Source organism: Plectropomus leopardus, chromosome 7 (assembly GCF_008729295.1).
Source record: "Plectropomus leopardus isolate mb chromosome 7, YSFRI_Pleo_2.0, whole genome shotgun sequence".
In the NCBI taxonomy this organism is placed as follows: domain Eukaryota; kingdom Metazoa; phylum Chordata; class Actinopteri; order Perciformes; family Serranidae; genus Plectropomus; species Plectropomus leopardus.
Genome location: NC_056469.1, coordinates 27,721,451 through 27,735,410, shown reverse-complemented (window position 1 = coordinate 27,735,410; position 13,960 = coordinate 27,721,451). Strand labels below are relative to the sequence as shown.

Genomic DNA, 13,960 nt, shown 5'->3' with positions numbered 1-13,960 from the left:
GATCTAAAAACATGAAAGACCTTCACACAACAGTAACACTACATGTCCGTCCCTCCAGAGCGAGGTAGGTTGCAGTCTCCTTTAACTATAAGGTTTAAGTCTATTTACATATTTTAATAAATAAGATGAATAACCAATACATTTTTCTTGCCATAGTGTCACACGGATGTACATCATTTTTATGCAAAAAGGACACTTTCTAGAAATTCTTGGTACACTTAAGTGACAAAATGTTTCCTATTGTGTGTGCACACAAGTATAAGTGTACATTATTGAGTAGAGAGCAGGTAGTGCTGCAGATACGGGGGTAGAGGCAGTTTGTCCATTTGGTTCTGCCGCTGTTGCCCTAAAAACTGACGAATCGACAGTCCACATAAAGCCATCAGGGCAGGGGGGTCACCTGAGAAGAAGAGAGAAAGAAGAACTCGGTTAATTCATGTGTTTTATATGTATAGTATAAACATAAGTTGATCGGACCAAAGTAGGGCTGGCCGATATGGCTTTAAAATAATAAACAAGTTTGTCCTTGTGGGACAATTAAATGTACTATGACTTTATCTCAATATTTTGAAATCTCCTCTAAACTACTGTAGACTAATAATATACAAAATTATTAAATAAACTACAGTTACAATAACATTAAATAAAGTAGCTACTACTGCTAAAAGTATTGTGTTATTTAAGTTTAATAAAACACTGTTAAAGAAAGCACTTTTGTAATGAAGTTAAATAACATATTTTTATGATTAAATAAATCAAAGTGGAACCGGTGTTGCTTTTATTTTGAAGGACATGGCTTGTCTCGGGTCGTAAGTGTCGATGTTTTTGCTGTGTAATTCAAGCGTCCGGTAAACAGATGGCTGTTAGTATATGGCGAAAAGTTAAATTGTTACTGCAGCATCTTTAAGGATTAATTCGCTGTAAGCAGGCAACAAACTAACAGCTCTCTAGTTCACATATAACAAAGATTTGCAAGTCACATTGTTGCTCCGTGGTTCCAAAATGTGATAAAATAGTCACGCTCTAAAGCTCTGCAAAAGCCCTGCTTTTTGTGTGTGTGTCTGTGAGAGGAAGAGAGCTGTAGGAGAGTGAGAGAGAACCGAAACACCAAAGCAAGTGTCAGGCTGGTGGCTTTAAAAAAAAAAAAAAAAAAAGTGACAGTTATAATCGATGTTCACGATATAGTCATTTTACATATCTCACGTGGAACAAGCAGCGATACATTGAGTGTGTTCAATATCGCCCACCCTTTTTTGCGATTTGCGTAAAAACCAGACACTCACGTGTGGCACCATTCAGGTATCGTAGTCGTATTCTGGCTCCTCCTCTCACGCTGCTCACCGCTGGGAAAAGCTCCACTCCACAAGGAAGGTCTTTAAAAGCTACGCCGAGGAAGCTGCCTTCAACAAAGAACCCCAGAGTCCCTGCGTCAGCGTCCAAGACCAGCAGGACTCGCTCCGGGATGGGTAGAGGTGTCTGTGCCACCTTTGTGTGCGATGAAGCGGAAAACTTTGTCCTTAAATCCTCTGTAGCCTCAGAGTGGCACCTCGCCCTCGTTCCTGGGTAAAGTCTCACCCTCTGTCCAGCGTGCCACAGCTGACTGGTTTTGAGTTCCCAGCCCCAGGACTGTGCGTCTCCGCCTACCAGCACGTTGTATCCCGAGGCCTGCAGAGGGCAGCTCTGCCTGGAAATGCCCACGACGGCGTGACTCCCTCTGTGCTCGGGGCTCCACAGCACCTCCCAGACATGAAGCCCACTCTTCACCCCCATCTCCGCCCTCACCCCGTCGCTGCTCAGCTCAGCGGGTGAACGTGTCGCTTCCTGTTTGCAGGCAGACAGCAGAAAGTGAGGAGAGCGGTGGACTGAGCTCCAGTGTGAGCGAATGTCTCCCGGGGCGACAGGAGAGGAGCTGAGAATGACAGCGAGGCGAGAGGGTGTAGGGACGGCCAGCGGAGGGAAAGCTGATGAAGAGGAGGGAGGGCTGCCGGACAGCCAAACTGACAGTGAGACACCCATTGGGACGAACAGTCTATACGGCTGAACACACAGAGCGCCGCTAAAAGTCGTCAGAACTGTGGAGAAAACACAAAACACTAGTTTATACACTGGAACAAAACAGTCAGGCGACTTTGTTTAACCCTCAGGGACTGTTTGGTGCCAGTTATGCACTTTACATTCTTCATTTTTGGATAGTTTTGGCTGTGTTCATGCATATAGCATAAATTTAAGCTAAAATGTGTCTTGGTTTTTTAGAATTTCCAGCTCAGCTCCTGCAGTAAGTCTCAAATACACAGTTGTTACAATCATACTGTTAAGTGCAGAAATTGCAACACTGGAACCCATTCAAACTAAAAATTTCAATCTTACAGCCAACAAAGCATAAAAGCATATATTGTATTATTTCTGGGTGTCATACTGAGCTTTTGCCTTCAAATTTGTAATTTTTACTATTTTACACCCGATGACATTTTACTGTGTTTGGCATATGGAGAAAGTTCGTGCTACTTCCACTAGGTGCACTTTTACGATCAATGTTCAAATCACTGACATATACCAGGCTGTGATAATCAAAATAAACATAAAAAAATCCACTTTGCATACAGTATATTGAAAATAATTCATTTAAAAACAAAAAAAATAGTGGCATCATGATAAAAACCTGGCATTAAAAGGTCAAAATTCTGAAAATTAATTAATATTTGATATGTATGATTAGCACTGATGTTTGTTAAAAAATTACCTCAATGAAAGAAGACATTAATATTAAGTATTATCAGCAAATTACAAATACAGCACAAAAATAAAAGCACACACTATCCAACTATCTAATGTTGCATTAACATTTAAACAGCATATTAATGTTGTAGTTGACCCATAAGGAGTTAAATATTGTACTTTTTACTTCATTACATTTAGTTGACAGTTTTATTAACTAGTTATTTTACAAATTAAGATTTTTGCATAAAAAAGCAAGAGAACAGTCAAAAAATTATGTTTTGTTATACATTAAATTACCAAAAACTTAATACAAGTACTGCTGAGATGATACATTGATTACCAATTTGCCAATTGTAAGAAAATTAATTACAAACAATTTTTCATTTAGATTTTTCTTCATTCTGCTTTTTATACTTTAATGACATTTTCCTGATTATACTTACTTTTAAAGCAACATATTAAACACAGAACGTTTCTTGTAACAGTATTTTTTACAGTGTGGTATTAGTACTTTTACTTAGTAAAGGATCTGAATACTTCCTCTACAACTGTTAATTCCTGATATTTTATATGCTGCTGGTGAATGTTTTTGCCTTTGATGCTGTTTTTGCATTTACTGTATATCACATTTTATATTATAGATTTAAAGATATATAAATGTGAGATAAATGCAGTGGAGTAAAAAGAAAATCATTAACCTCTGAATTTAGAATATTTGGAATAAAAATAAGGTATATAATAAAATACTCTTACAGGCAAGTACCTCAAAATTGTCTTAAAGTAATGCACTTTAATCACTCGGCGATGTAAAATAGAATAACGTAATAATAGGTTAGAAATAAATAAGTAGAGTAATATTAAAAGTGTCCGCGTGCACACCTGTATAGATGTCCCAGGTGATTCACCTGTTTGCATCAGGTCAGTAAAAATGAATCTCACCTGCTGTTGTGTTGAATCCTTCGCTGTGGTCGTTGATCGCAGCCTGTTGACAGTTTTCATCCTCGCTCTGTGAGTTTATAACCGTCTCTTATCAAGCATCTCGTGCGTCTTATCGCGGCTCGCCAACGTAACCGCGCCTCGAGCTCCGGTATTTTGGTTATGTTTTTCGGGACGACCTCCGAGACGGGAACAGCACAGTCCATCGCCTCACACTGACGCCACACGGAGCTGCGGAGACAAGGACGAGACGAGACATCTCATGACGTGTCAGTGAAGACATCGTGGTGATAACTTACATCCAGCCGAAAATTTAAAATATATTTATACAGCTGTCATGTAATAGAGAAGATCACGAGCGACCATCAATGTACGTTTCATTTCCCCCTCAGATTTTCTTCCGTTTATCGCGTTCTGTAGTGAATGTAAACAAAAATGGCGAAACACAAAAAGAGGATCAAACTCGGGCTTTTATATAACAAGAAGAGAAAAATAAAATAAAACCCAAATCGACTCATTATTCCGGAGAGCGCATGCGCATAAAGAGGAGCGGCGTTAAAGGGATTTTAAGCCCTGAATTATGTCTCACAGACAACTAGTCCACACTTTTATTTTTTAATTCATATATATACACGTAATGATAATGAATGATGTGATGGAAAGATAGAAAGCATAAGAAAGCTCTAGCCGTGGTAGTTTATCTTGATATTAACTATTTCATTTTTTTTTACAATATTTGTGAATCATGCATCCCAGTCAATAGGCCTATTTTTACTCAATTAAATGATTAAACATTTTTTCTATTAAATGAAAAACAAAAAACAACCTTGAATAGTATTAAGAAGGCTGTGATAGCACAAGGTGCAGTGTTAGAGTGGTCTCTTTGAATATGTAATAGGATACATATTACTAGTTACCCTGTTAAAATGTAATGAGTAATGTAACTATTATGATAACTCATCACAGTTTAGAAACGTATGACATTTTATTACTTGTCTAACAAACGTTATGGGCCTTAGAGCTAAAAAAAAAAAAGAGTCCCGAAATAGGCAATGCCACAAGAAGGCATTCTTACATGACTAAAAGATGTAATGCCACAGAAGACATTTTATTTTTCACAGATAGGATGTGACCTCTTTGTTATCATTAACATTGTTAGTTGTACCTGTAATTTATTTACATGTTTTTCTCAGTAACTGACTCACAATTACATTCATACTGTAATTTGACTCCCCAACACTGTAAAGATGGCATCATTTTCTTGTTTTGTTAGATCAATAGCTCAACACTTGAAGACCTCTAGTTTACTGAAGTTTTATTTGATATATTTGCCCTTTTAATTCCTCCTCCCAATCCTTTCCTCTCCCTATATTACGTGTAGGAATTAAACAAGGTTAGTGTGTCCAGTCTGTTCAACCTTGTAGAGGGCTACAACCATGACTGAGGCTGCGACGCAGACAGTCCTGACCTACTTTCAAGCAAGAAAAGTGTGTCATGTACAGTAGATATGCTCAGAAGAAATCCACAGTGTTTTTCTGAAAGTTTCATTCATTAAACTGTTAAGCTTTTAGGCTTCTTAAGTGTGCACACATATGATGTACTGTATGTACATGTTTGTTTTTAGGTTTGTAGAGGAAACATGATGAGAATGAGTCATTTAGGGACAAGAAATCACACACAGTTTGTCCCACTTGATCTGATCAAGGTCCTCGTGAAATCTTATAGGTCTCTTTGGTTCAAGGTGTTTTGTCTTTATCTAAAACCAGTAAACAGATTAATAGATGAGAAAGGTACATTAAAGGTTTCAGACAAATTTACAGGGCAGCTGTATTTACACCTGCATATATCGTGTTTATGGTCCTTTCCCTGTGCTAATACCACACTTAGGTTTTATTATGGCTTTTATGTGTTTTAATGTGAAGCACTTGGTGAATTTAATTTTATTTTTGTAAAGCACATCGGGCTGCATTTCTTGTATGAAAGGTGTTATACAAATAAAGTTTATTGTTATTATTATCATTATTATTATTTAAGATCAAATACGACTCATCATTCAGGCAGATTTGATTGGTTAAGAAAGTTTGATGCATCTGGGCTCGACTTCTCTTTATTGTTTCGTTAACAGAAATTCAAGAAACAATATAAGAGAATTTTAAGAGAATGTTGCTGCATGAGACCCGATGTGTATCGTGTAAAGACTTTTCCGTCACAGGCAGATTTTCTTGTCCCAGTTATGTCATGTTGAGAGATTTTCCTGGAAATGTTTGCAGGGGTTATTGGCAGCCTATAGTTTCATCTTAAAGACAGAAGAAACAAAAAGATGAATTTGAAAAACTGCTAAATTAGTAAAAATGTATGTTACCAGACACACGTTCATGTTTTGGCAGGTGCAATTTATTGCGGATCACATATTTCTATTCATAAAATATAATCTCCTTGCGTATAGGCTAAAAGAAAACAGACATACTAATATAAACACAAAAAAGTTAAGTTGTTGCAACAGTGAGTCTTATGTCCATTAATTATATTTATATGACTGATACAAGCCCATAACCATGCATTGGCTTAAAAGACCAGATAACCATAGTACCATTTAAATACTATCTTCAATCAATAAAAATCTCCCAAAATACTTTGTAAAATTTCACATTCAAGTCTTCATTTTTCATTATCCAAAATAACATTTTTAAATCACTGACAAATACATTCATGAAAATATATAGTACCAGAATATCAAAGTCAATACTTACTAAATAGTCAATTTTGCCTTTTTTTTTTTTTTTTGTCTTTTCGGACAAAGTTACTTCAAAATGAAATAACCACTCACATCTCTGCTTAGCTATAATATTTCAGAATCTAGTCAAACAATTTCATGGACAAAAAGCTCTTGTTGTAATGTATGCAGTAAAAAAGAAAATATTGTTTTTAACCAAGCATTTTCAGCAATTTTTCCTCAAACTTCAATAAAAGCTTACTTTTAATAAATGTAACACAAAGTATTCCTGTAGATATCAAGCTCCTCAAGAACTGAATGCAACTATTTTGCTCATTGAGAACTTTGTCACGTCACACAAAAACATTATTATTTATTCGATATGGTCATATTGCTGAGATGATTTCACAGTCGCATTGTTTTACATTTTGGCTTGTATTACAAATGTTTCAGCAAAAGTGGTGGGCTGTCTTAACTTGTTGGCACCAACAGTCGCCCTGGAATAAAAACACAGAAAGAAAAACAAATTTACACATGTAGCTAAATTAGAGTGCTACGAAGTGCTTAACAAATTATACAGAATAATAGAAAAATAATAAAACAATATACAATAATTATAAAAACATCTCCACCCCCTGCCCCAGAAAACAAAGTTACAGAAAAATAAGTTCTTAAAAATGGGTTAATGGTTGTGATTTAAAAGACATCAGTGAGGCTGCAGGATGACTTTAAACAGCGAGACTGTTCCAGAGTTTTGGGGCAGACAAATGCAGTTTCCTGTAGTCATAAGTCTAGATTTTAGAGACTGTTAGTATATTTTTGTTCTACAATCTGAGATTGTGTGCAGATGTATGCTGGTGCTAGACGATGTTAAAAAGTAATGAGTAAAACCTTAAAATCAATCCTTTAGGGTTTGCTAAAATGTTTGTTAGGTGATTTTCTTTATTTGATCCATCATTTTGCAGCAGCATTTTGTACAATCTGAGGTCTTTTTTTTTTAGGCGGGTAAAGGGTGAATTATTGTTGTTAATTCTAGGGAAAGTAAAGGCATGAATAACTTTGTCCAAGTAAGAGATTTATTGAAATTATTTGACTTTTGAAACCATTAGCAGTTGATAAAAGCGGGACTAAGCTACATCATTGATAAGACTGTTGAACGTTAAAATGAGAATCAAAGATAACTCCTAGATTTCTAGGATTGGCTTTAACAGAGGGCGCTAAGTTAGAAAATGTATCACTGAATACTGAAGTGTTTAATGGCTGAAATAATAATATTTCAGATATTTCAGGATGTCTATGAGTTCAGACAACAGCGACGCGACGTAACCGCAGCATCAAAAGCAGACCGCTCTGTTTGTGTCTGTGAAGTCTGGAGAAAATAAGGCCTATTTAGCTCTAATGTGGTCTTGTCTCTCACCAACAGTGTTCTTCTTGTAGTAAATCAGTCCAGCAAGTAAAAACACCAGACCCAGCACCAGCCCCGCCGTCCCGATAGCGATCTTGTTATTCTGTGACTCAGGATTCGGGTCTGAAAACACATTTATCACAGACACTAAGTCTACCATATCTTGAATAAAGATTTGTCTTGATAACATTTAATCAAACCTGTCAATCTCTTACCCCAATCAGAGAGCTTGGGCTCCATTAGACTGGCATGCTCCACCTTACAGGTGATTTTCTCTCCTCGCACCGGCGTAAACTCCAGATAGGAGTGAATCTGATAGAGCCAATTTCCATTGGACAGTTCCTCAGTGGACGTCACATCAGATGTCACCTCCTCCCCGTTCCTCAGCCAAGTCACTCTGATTTGTTTTGGGTAAAAGCCGTACACACTGCAAACTAGCATGCCCGGGTGTTTGCTGCTCGCTGCACCAACTGACCTCACCCTGACGGAGGGCTCGACTTGGGGAAAGAACCGTTAAACCAAACAAGTTGGCATGAAAAAGCAGATCTTTCACTTATTATGCACCAATAATGCTGAGAAGTTTGGTAATGCATTTTCTTACAGCCCACAAATTACAGTGTAAATATTTCTACATATGGCGTACCAATTAAATGCTTATTGGGTATGGACGGAAGGTAGAGATGAAGAAGTGCAGAGAGTGAATGGTAACAAATTTGCATTTTTAATGGACCTAGAAATACACGCTTCTCAAAAAGCTCTAAACACCCCGTGAACACCACCTGCTCTGCACCAAACAGGAAACAGACATAATTAACAACTAGCTGGTGAAAATAATGGAGCATTTAGCAGCTTAAGAGACAGGTTTTTCCCTCAGGAGTCGGTGGAGACCAAAAACAGAGATAAAAGAGTATTTGTTGCACTTATAAAACAGTTGGCCAGAAACATGGCTCCAGATGAACAATGTTGTTCCAAAAATAAGCAACAATCTGCCAACATGTTTTCCATATCAGCATAAGAGATGATAATAGGGTGTCGAAGGAATGATTCTTTAATTTTTTTAATTGTTTTTATGTTAGATGTCTGAAATAAGGTCTGTGGTTAACACAGACTTTTAGAGACTTTCATGTTTTTGTAACATAAAATATGTAATTTTTTTAAAAAGGCAGTTGCTAAAAGGTGGCTTCATTTATGAAGATTATGTTGTTGAACAAAAGGTGTGAGACTATTTGTTTGCCACAGAGCTGAGGTTCTGCAACAATACAAAATCAGATGGTGTACTTGAGATGTCGCACTCACAAGAATAAGGCAGATGCAAAGTCACAGCCACCAAAATCTAGTTAGCTCTTCCCTGAAACCAGCTGAACCTTTGTGCCAAATTTGGAAAAAAATCCCTCAAAGTTTTCTGGAGATATCGTGTTCACAAAAATGAGACAGATGAGGCCACAGTGACCTTGACCTCTGAACTATGACCTCCAAAGCCCAGTCAGTTTATTCTTGAGTTGATACTTGTGCCAAATGTGAAAAAAATCTCTCAATGCGTTTTTAAGGTATCGTGTTCACAAGAGACAGATTAGGTCATAGTGACCTTGACCTTTGACCTATGACCATCAAAATCTAATGAGTTTATCCTTTAGTACAAGCAGCCGTTTATGCTAAATTTGAAGCAATTCCCTCAAGTTGTTCTTGAGATATTGTAAGAAAATGCAGTTTCATTAACCATTCCTTATACAATCATCCATCAGTATACCCCAAAACAGTCTGTTTATTATCATTGAATAGGTATACAGTAATTTAGAAAATACTCACGTCTAGGTTATCTCTAAGTCCCTCTCAACCCAAAGTTGTTACCTTCCTTAATTCCTATTTGTCTGCTATAGAAAGTATTTTATTGATACCACATATACTAGATAACTACACCGTTATTTTAGACTGTAATCTAAAGGCTCACCAGAGTTAAAACACACAATTACCTGGTTTTAAAAGGGTGTCAAGTGCAACTGAAACGTGGCTTTTGCATGTCTCTTCTTTCTTCTTCTGTGCTTTCAAAAATGAAGGGCTTTTGTTGAGATCTTCTGCAATATTTTGTGCTTTCTCTGTGAAGCCGACAAATTTTCCCACAGTGCTGTTGTATTCCATCATAAGCAACTTATTGAAGAAGATTTGCTCGATATAAAAAGCATCGTCAGGGGAAGTAAACATGCAGTGAAGCACACTGTGACCAAAAAGAGCATCTGTAAGATAAAGCCATCAAGGCCATTTAGAAAGTTGCATTTTCTTGTTTATTACATTTTCTCATCAACTAAATACATTCAGCAGCTTTTTAATTCCTGCTTGTGGGGAAATACCTTTAGTTACAGTTAGTCATTATTATGTACGACATGTTGTAGCAATTGAATATTTGCTCTTTTTAGCAGCAACACAAATAAACAAAGACAGCTTCTGTTTGAAATCACTTACCTGCTCTTGAAATTAACAGCAGCAGAGGCAGCAGGGAAAAGTAGCTGTGAATAGACATGTTGACATCTGAGAAAAGACAAGTTAAAAATTGGAAGTGGATTGATCTCGCTCTGAAAACATGAGGAAGCAAAACTGCAAAGTGCTCAACGACATTTTTGTGAGTAGGTGTGGCAGAAACAGTGTGTACTGCTTACCCCCAGAGTACGCCTGTATGCGTATACAGGAAGGATGTAATTATTATAGTTATCTGACACCGCCACTCACTCACCTTTATTTTGGCCAATTTTATATGAAATATTGGAGTAATTCATAATTTGATCTCAGCATTGATGGATGAAATTGACTCATTTATGAAGTGCTTTAATAAATCTTTAATTAAAGCATTTAAAGTCACCCTTAATTGTTGGTTGCAGAAATTTTAAATATTTGATCACACAGCACAGTAAAAATATATTCTGATTTGTTACATATCCAAGCATAAGTGCTTAATATACTGCAATTTTTCTGGTTAACTTAGGCAAGTAAGTAGTGCTTGGTAATATGTCAGATTACATGATTACATATTCATATTTTTCATAGTTACATAAAGTGCATTTTCTCTATTTTGACAGTGGTGGTTTAGATAGTACCACAGTACTACACTACAAAAATACCACATTACAAGTAATACTCCTGCATGTGAAGTGTTACTTGAATACAAGTTGTTATTACCAGAAAAATGTACTTAAGTAATCAAAAATAAAAGTACCCATTGTTCCCAATATGCAAATGTAATATATGTATATATTTTGAATTTCAGTATATGATATTCATTTACACATGAAGTAAAAATATAAATCTGCATGTATGTATAAACTGTAAACTGGAAGAATTTCATATATTGATTTTTTAGCCCATACAATTATGTTAATGTATGTATAAGACATGTATTGCCATATATGTTTCATATATAATTATTTCTTAATGTAATATTTTTGTATTGTACAAATAATATTAAAGGAAAAATAAAACAAAGGCAATTTACAAATTATAAATGTATATAAGTTTTATTTATTAAAAAAAACATGGTAAAGACATATTAATATATAGATATTGAGAAAATAATTATATTCTGTAATTTCCTTATCTGTAAAGGTGCAAAAGCTGCTTCAAACTTCACATTTAGTTTCATTTTCATCTGCTGTAATCAGGTTACCCCAAGATTATTTTATACAATGAAAATAAAAATGAGTGTATACCTTTAATATTCTTCAACTATATCAAAGTAACACATAACAGTAAATCCGAGAGAGAGTATGTTACATTATAATGTTTGAATGAACATTATAATAACTCACAACGCAAACAAAACACTAGTAAATTAATTATAAAGAAACTGAATGAAAAGCCTCTTTTAGATTTTAATGCCCTTTAAAATCAAAATAAAGTGTAGTCTTTGTGTGTGGTGAGGACATATTTGTTTTAACAGTGTAAAAGTCACAGTATAGAGGATGATAAATGGTGCACTCCAAAAAGATTGTGGCTGGCATCATAATTGTTAATTTCATGAGTGTAATCCCCTTCAGACAAAGAAATTAATGTCCATGGTGTCCCTTAACCAATAAAAATGTTCCAGCTGCGACTCCCAACAAGCCCACAGTCAGTCCCACTCCGCAGTAAATATCTGCTCCCAGACTGCAATGACTGAAGTTGTGTTCTGTGAGGAACGTGAGAAAATATCCGTCATTACAAACACAAAGTTCAACAAATCTTTGCATTATTTCTGTAATAAAGTGACTTCACAAGACAAAACAATCACCCCAGATCCTTGTCTTAGGTCTGTCCAGGGTCACGTGCTCCACAGTGCAGCTGTAAATGTCCCCCTCCCTCGGTGTGAATGTCAGAGTAGAAAACTGGTGGAAGGTTTGATCCTTATTGGGATAATATCGACTGAGTGACACTCCCTCCGACACCGGACGGCCGTTTCTGGTCCAGCTGACTTTGATGAGAGGTGGGTAGAAATGATTCACAAAGCAGATGAGGCTGTTTCCAACTCCCAGCTCAACTTCCTGTGAGGTGTAGAGGACGCTCTTCGGGGGCTCTTCAGTGGGTCAAAAGACAATTAAAAAGCCATCATTTTTAAAACTCGTCTTAAAACCCATTTTTATTCCTTGGCTTTCAACCCCGCATGAGACTCTGCTCCTGTTTTAGTGTTTTATGGTTTGTTTTTAGTTATTGTTTTTCAATATATGTGTTTTTTAAAACAATGAAACAGTTATCTTAGAGTTTATACCTGTTTAATTTCATCCATTTTTAATTTATTTTTTAAATTGTTTTATGTCTGTGTTGTTTTGTCTATGTATGTACAGCACTTTGTTTCGGCTATGGTTGTCCTTTATAAATAAAGTTGAGTTGAGATGAGCATTTCCTCAATCACATCAAAACAGAGAAACGTTGACGTCAGCTTACCTGTTTGTTCTGGTGGATTTTTCTCCTGCACTTTGCAGAACTCCAGAATTGCTAGACATGTTTTCTTGTTTTTCTTAGCATTCTCATAAACATGGATATTGTCAAACATTTTACTTGGGTCGTCCACAATAAATCTGGGTACAGTGTAAACAACCTCATCTCTGTCAAAGTCCATGTATAAAATCTCCTCAGCATCAAACTCATACTGAGCTTGGGTTGTCCCATTTTCGAAGCAGCCCAGGACGTACGAAATTTCATGGGGAACTGAAAAACAAAATAAATGGTAAATGGCAAATTGCTATCGAAAGTTGCTTTTGTTTGACACTCAACATGTTTCTGCGAGTATTCGTGTAACTAGAACAAAGTGGTAAATTGCTTCTTACTTTGTGAGAAGGCACAGATGCTGTTGATCATCAGGATTACCAGAGCCGAGCGCTTCATGTCAGGGCTGAAGGTCTTCATCTTTGGAGACTCTCTGCACTTCACACACAGTCACAATATCTAATAAGGCACAGAACAGAAACTAAGAGAGGTGTAGTCCCTAGTGAATCATCAGGAACCAGGTGATGTAAACAGGTGATATCGGAGGCACTGGTCTGTTCGAAATCTGAATGAATCATTTGGTAGAAACAGGAGCTTCCTTGTTATGTTAATGTTGATGAAAACACAGCAGTCTGACCTGTTTTGCAGGTTCCCTGAGTTTAAATGTCTGTACATAAGCAGTGCAGGTGTTTACTTTTCAATCAAGCCTTGATTTTAGTTTGAAATAATCAAATCATACAGCAGCTGATTCAGTCTTCACTGCACATAATGTTTGATTAAATCAGTAGTTTCCAGAGGCCAAACACACTGAACTATCTAGTATCTCACAATAAAAAAAACAAAATACCTTAGTGAAAAAAAATAGTCTTATTTTGTGAAGCAGTGATCTGTGAATCATGATTTAAAGTTAGGAGCCACTAACCTATGTACTGAAGGCTGTAGTGTTTTCTCAATAAGCATCTGCTGCTATTAGGAGATGTTGTGGTTGGTTGATGTCCGCCATACGGAGGCTCCAGGAGACTGACCTCTCGTTTATTTTATGCAAACTGTTGAAGGAGATGAATCCACTGCAAAAGTGTCTAAGTTATACACGTGAAAACAAACACAAAAATACACCACAGAAAGATTAAAAAAGACAGGAAAAAAAATCAGTTCAAGAAGTATATATTGAAAAACGGGTGCAATTTTTACAATGCATCATCTGATAGGAAATGACAATTTCATCCAAGCTTCCTCTTCAA

General features: G+C 36.4%; 3 protein-coding genes across 4 annotated transcripts; all 3 read right to left on the bottom strand.

Moving 5' to 3' along the window:
- Positions 1 to 73: 73 nt before the first annotated feature.
- On the bottom strand, positions 74 to 4,126 carry LOC121945155 (SPRY domain-containing SOCS box protein 2). Of its 2 annotated transcripts, XM_042489186.1 has the most exons (4): positions 4,018 to 4,126; positions 3,658 to 3,885; positions 1,284 to 2,072; positions 74 to 400 (listed from the first exon to the last, which is right to left on the bottom strand). In XM_042489186.1, exons 3-4 carry the CDS (start codon positions 2,014 to 2,016, stop codon positions 270 to 272), a joined length of 864 nt encoding a protein of 287 aa, XP_042345120.1. In that variant the 5' UTR covers positions 2,017 to 2,072; positions 3,658 to 3,885; positions 4,018 to 4,126; the 3' UTR covers positions 74 to 269. The 2 variants fall into 2 exon arrangements, with proteins under 2 accessions (XP_042345120.1, XP_042345119.1); XM_042489185.1 differs by having other exon boundaries at positions 3,658 to 4,126.
- Positions 4,127 to 6,026: 1,900 nt separating this feature from the next.
- LOC121945157 (H-2 class II histocompatibility antigen, E-S beta chain-like) lies at positions 6,027 to 10,382 on the bottom strand. Its single transcript, XM_042489189.1, has 5 exons — positions 10,230 to 10,382; positions 9,743 to 10,003; positions 7,988 to 8,269; positions 7,785 to 7,895; positions 6,027 to 6,864 (listed from the first exon to the last, which is right to left on the bottom strand). The coding sequence occupies exons 1-5, from the start codon at positions 10,285 to 10,287 to the stop codon at positions 6,839 to 6,841; spliced, it is 738 nt and encodes a 245-aa protein (XP_042345123.1). The 5' UTR covers positions 10,288 to 10,382; the 3' UTR covers positions 6,027 to 6,838.
- Positions 10,383 to 11,302: 920 nt separating this feature from the next.
- LOC121945156 (H-2 class II histocompatibility antigen, A-U alpha chain-like) lies at positions 11,303 to 13,202 on the bottom strand. Its single transcript, XM_042489188.1, has 4 exons — positions 13,061 to 13,202; positions 12,678 to 12,941; positions 12,028 to 12,309; positions 11,303 to 11,925 (listed from the first exon to the last, which is right to left on the bottom strand). The coding sequence occupies exons 1-4, from the start codon at positions 13,137 to 13,139 to the stop codon at positions 11,804 to 11,806; spliced, it is 747 nt and encodes a 248-aa protein (XP_042345122.1). The 5' UTR covers positions 13,140 to 13,202; the 3' UTR covers positions 11,303 to 11,803.
- Positions 13,203 to 13,960: the final 758 nt, after the last annotated feature.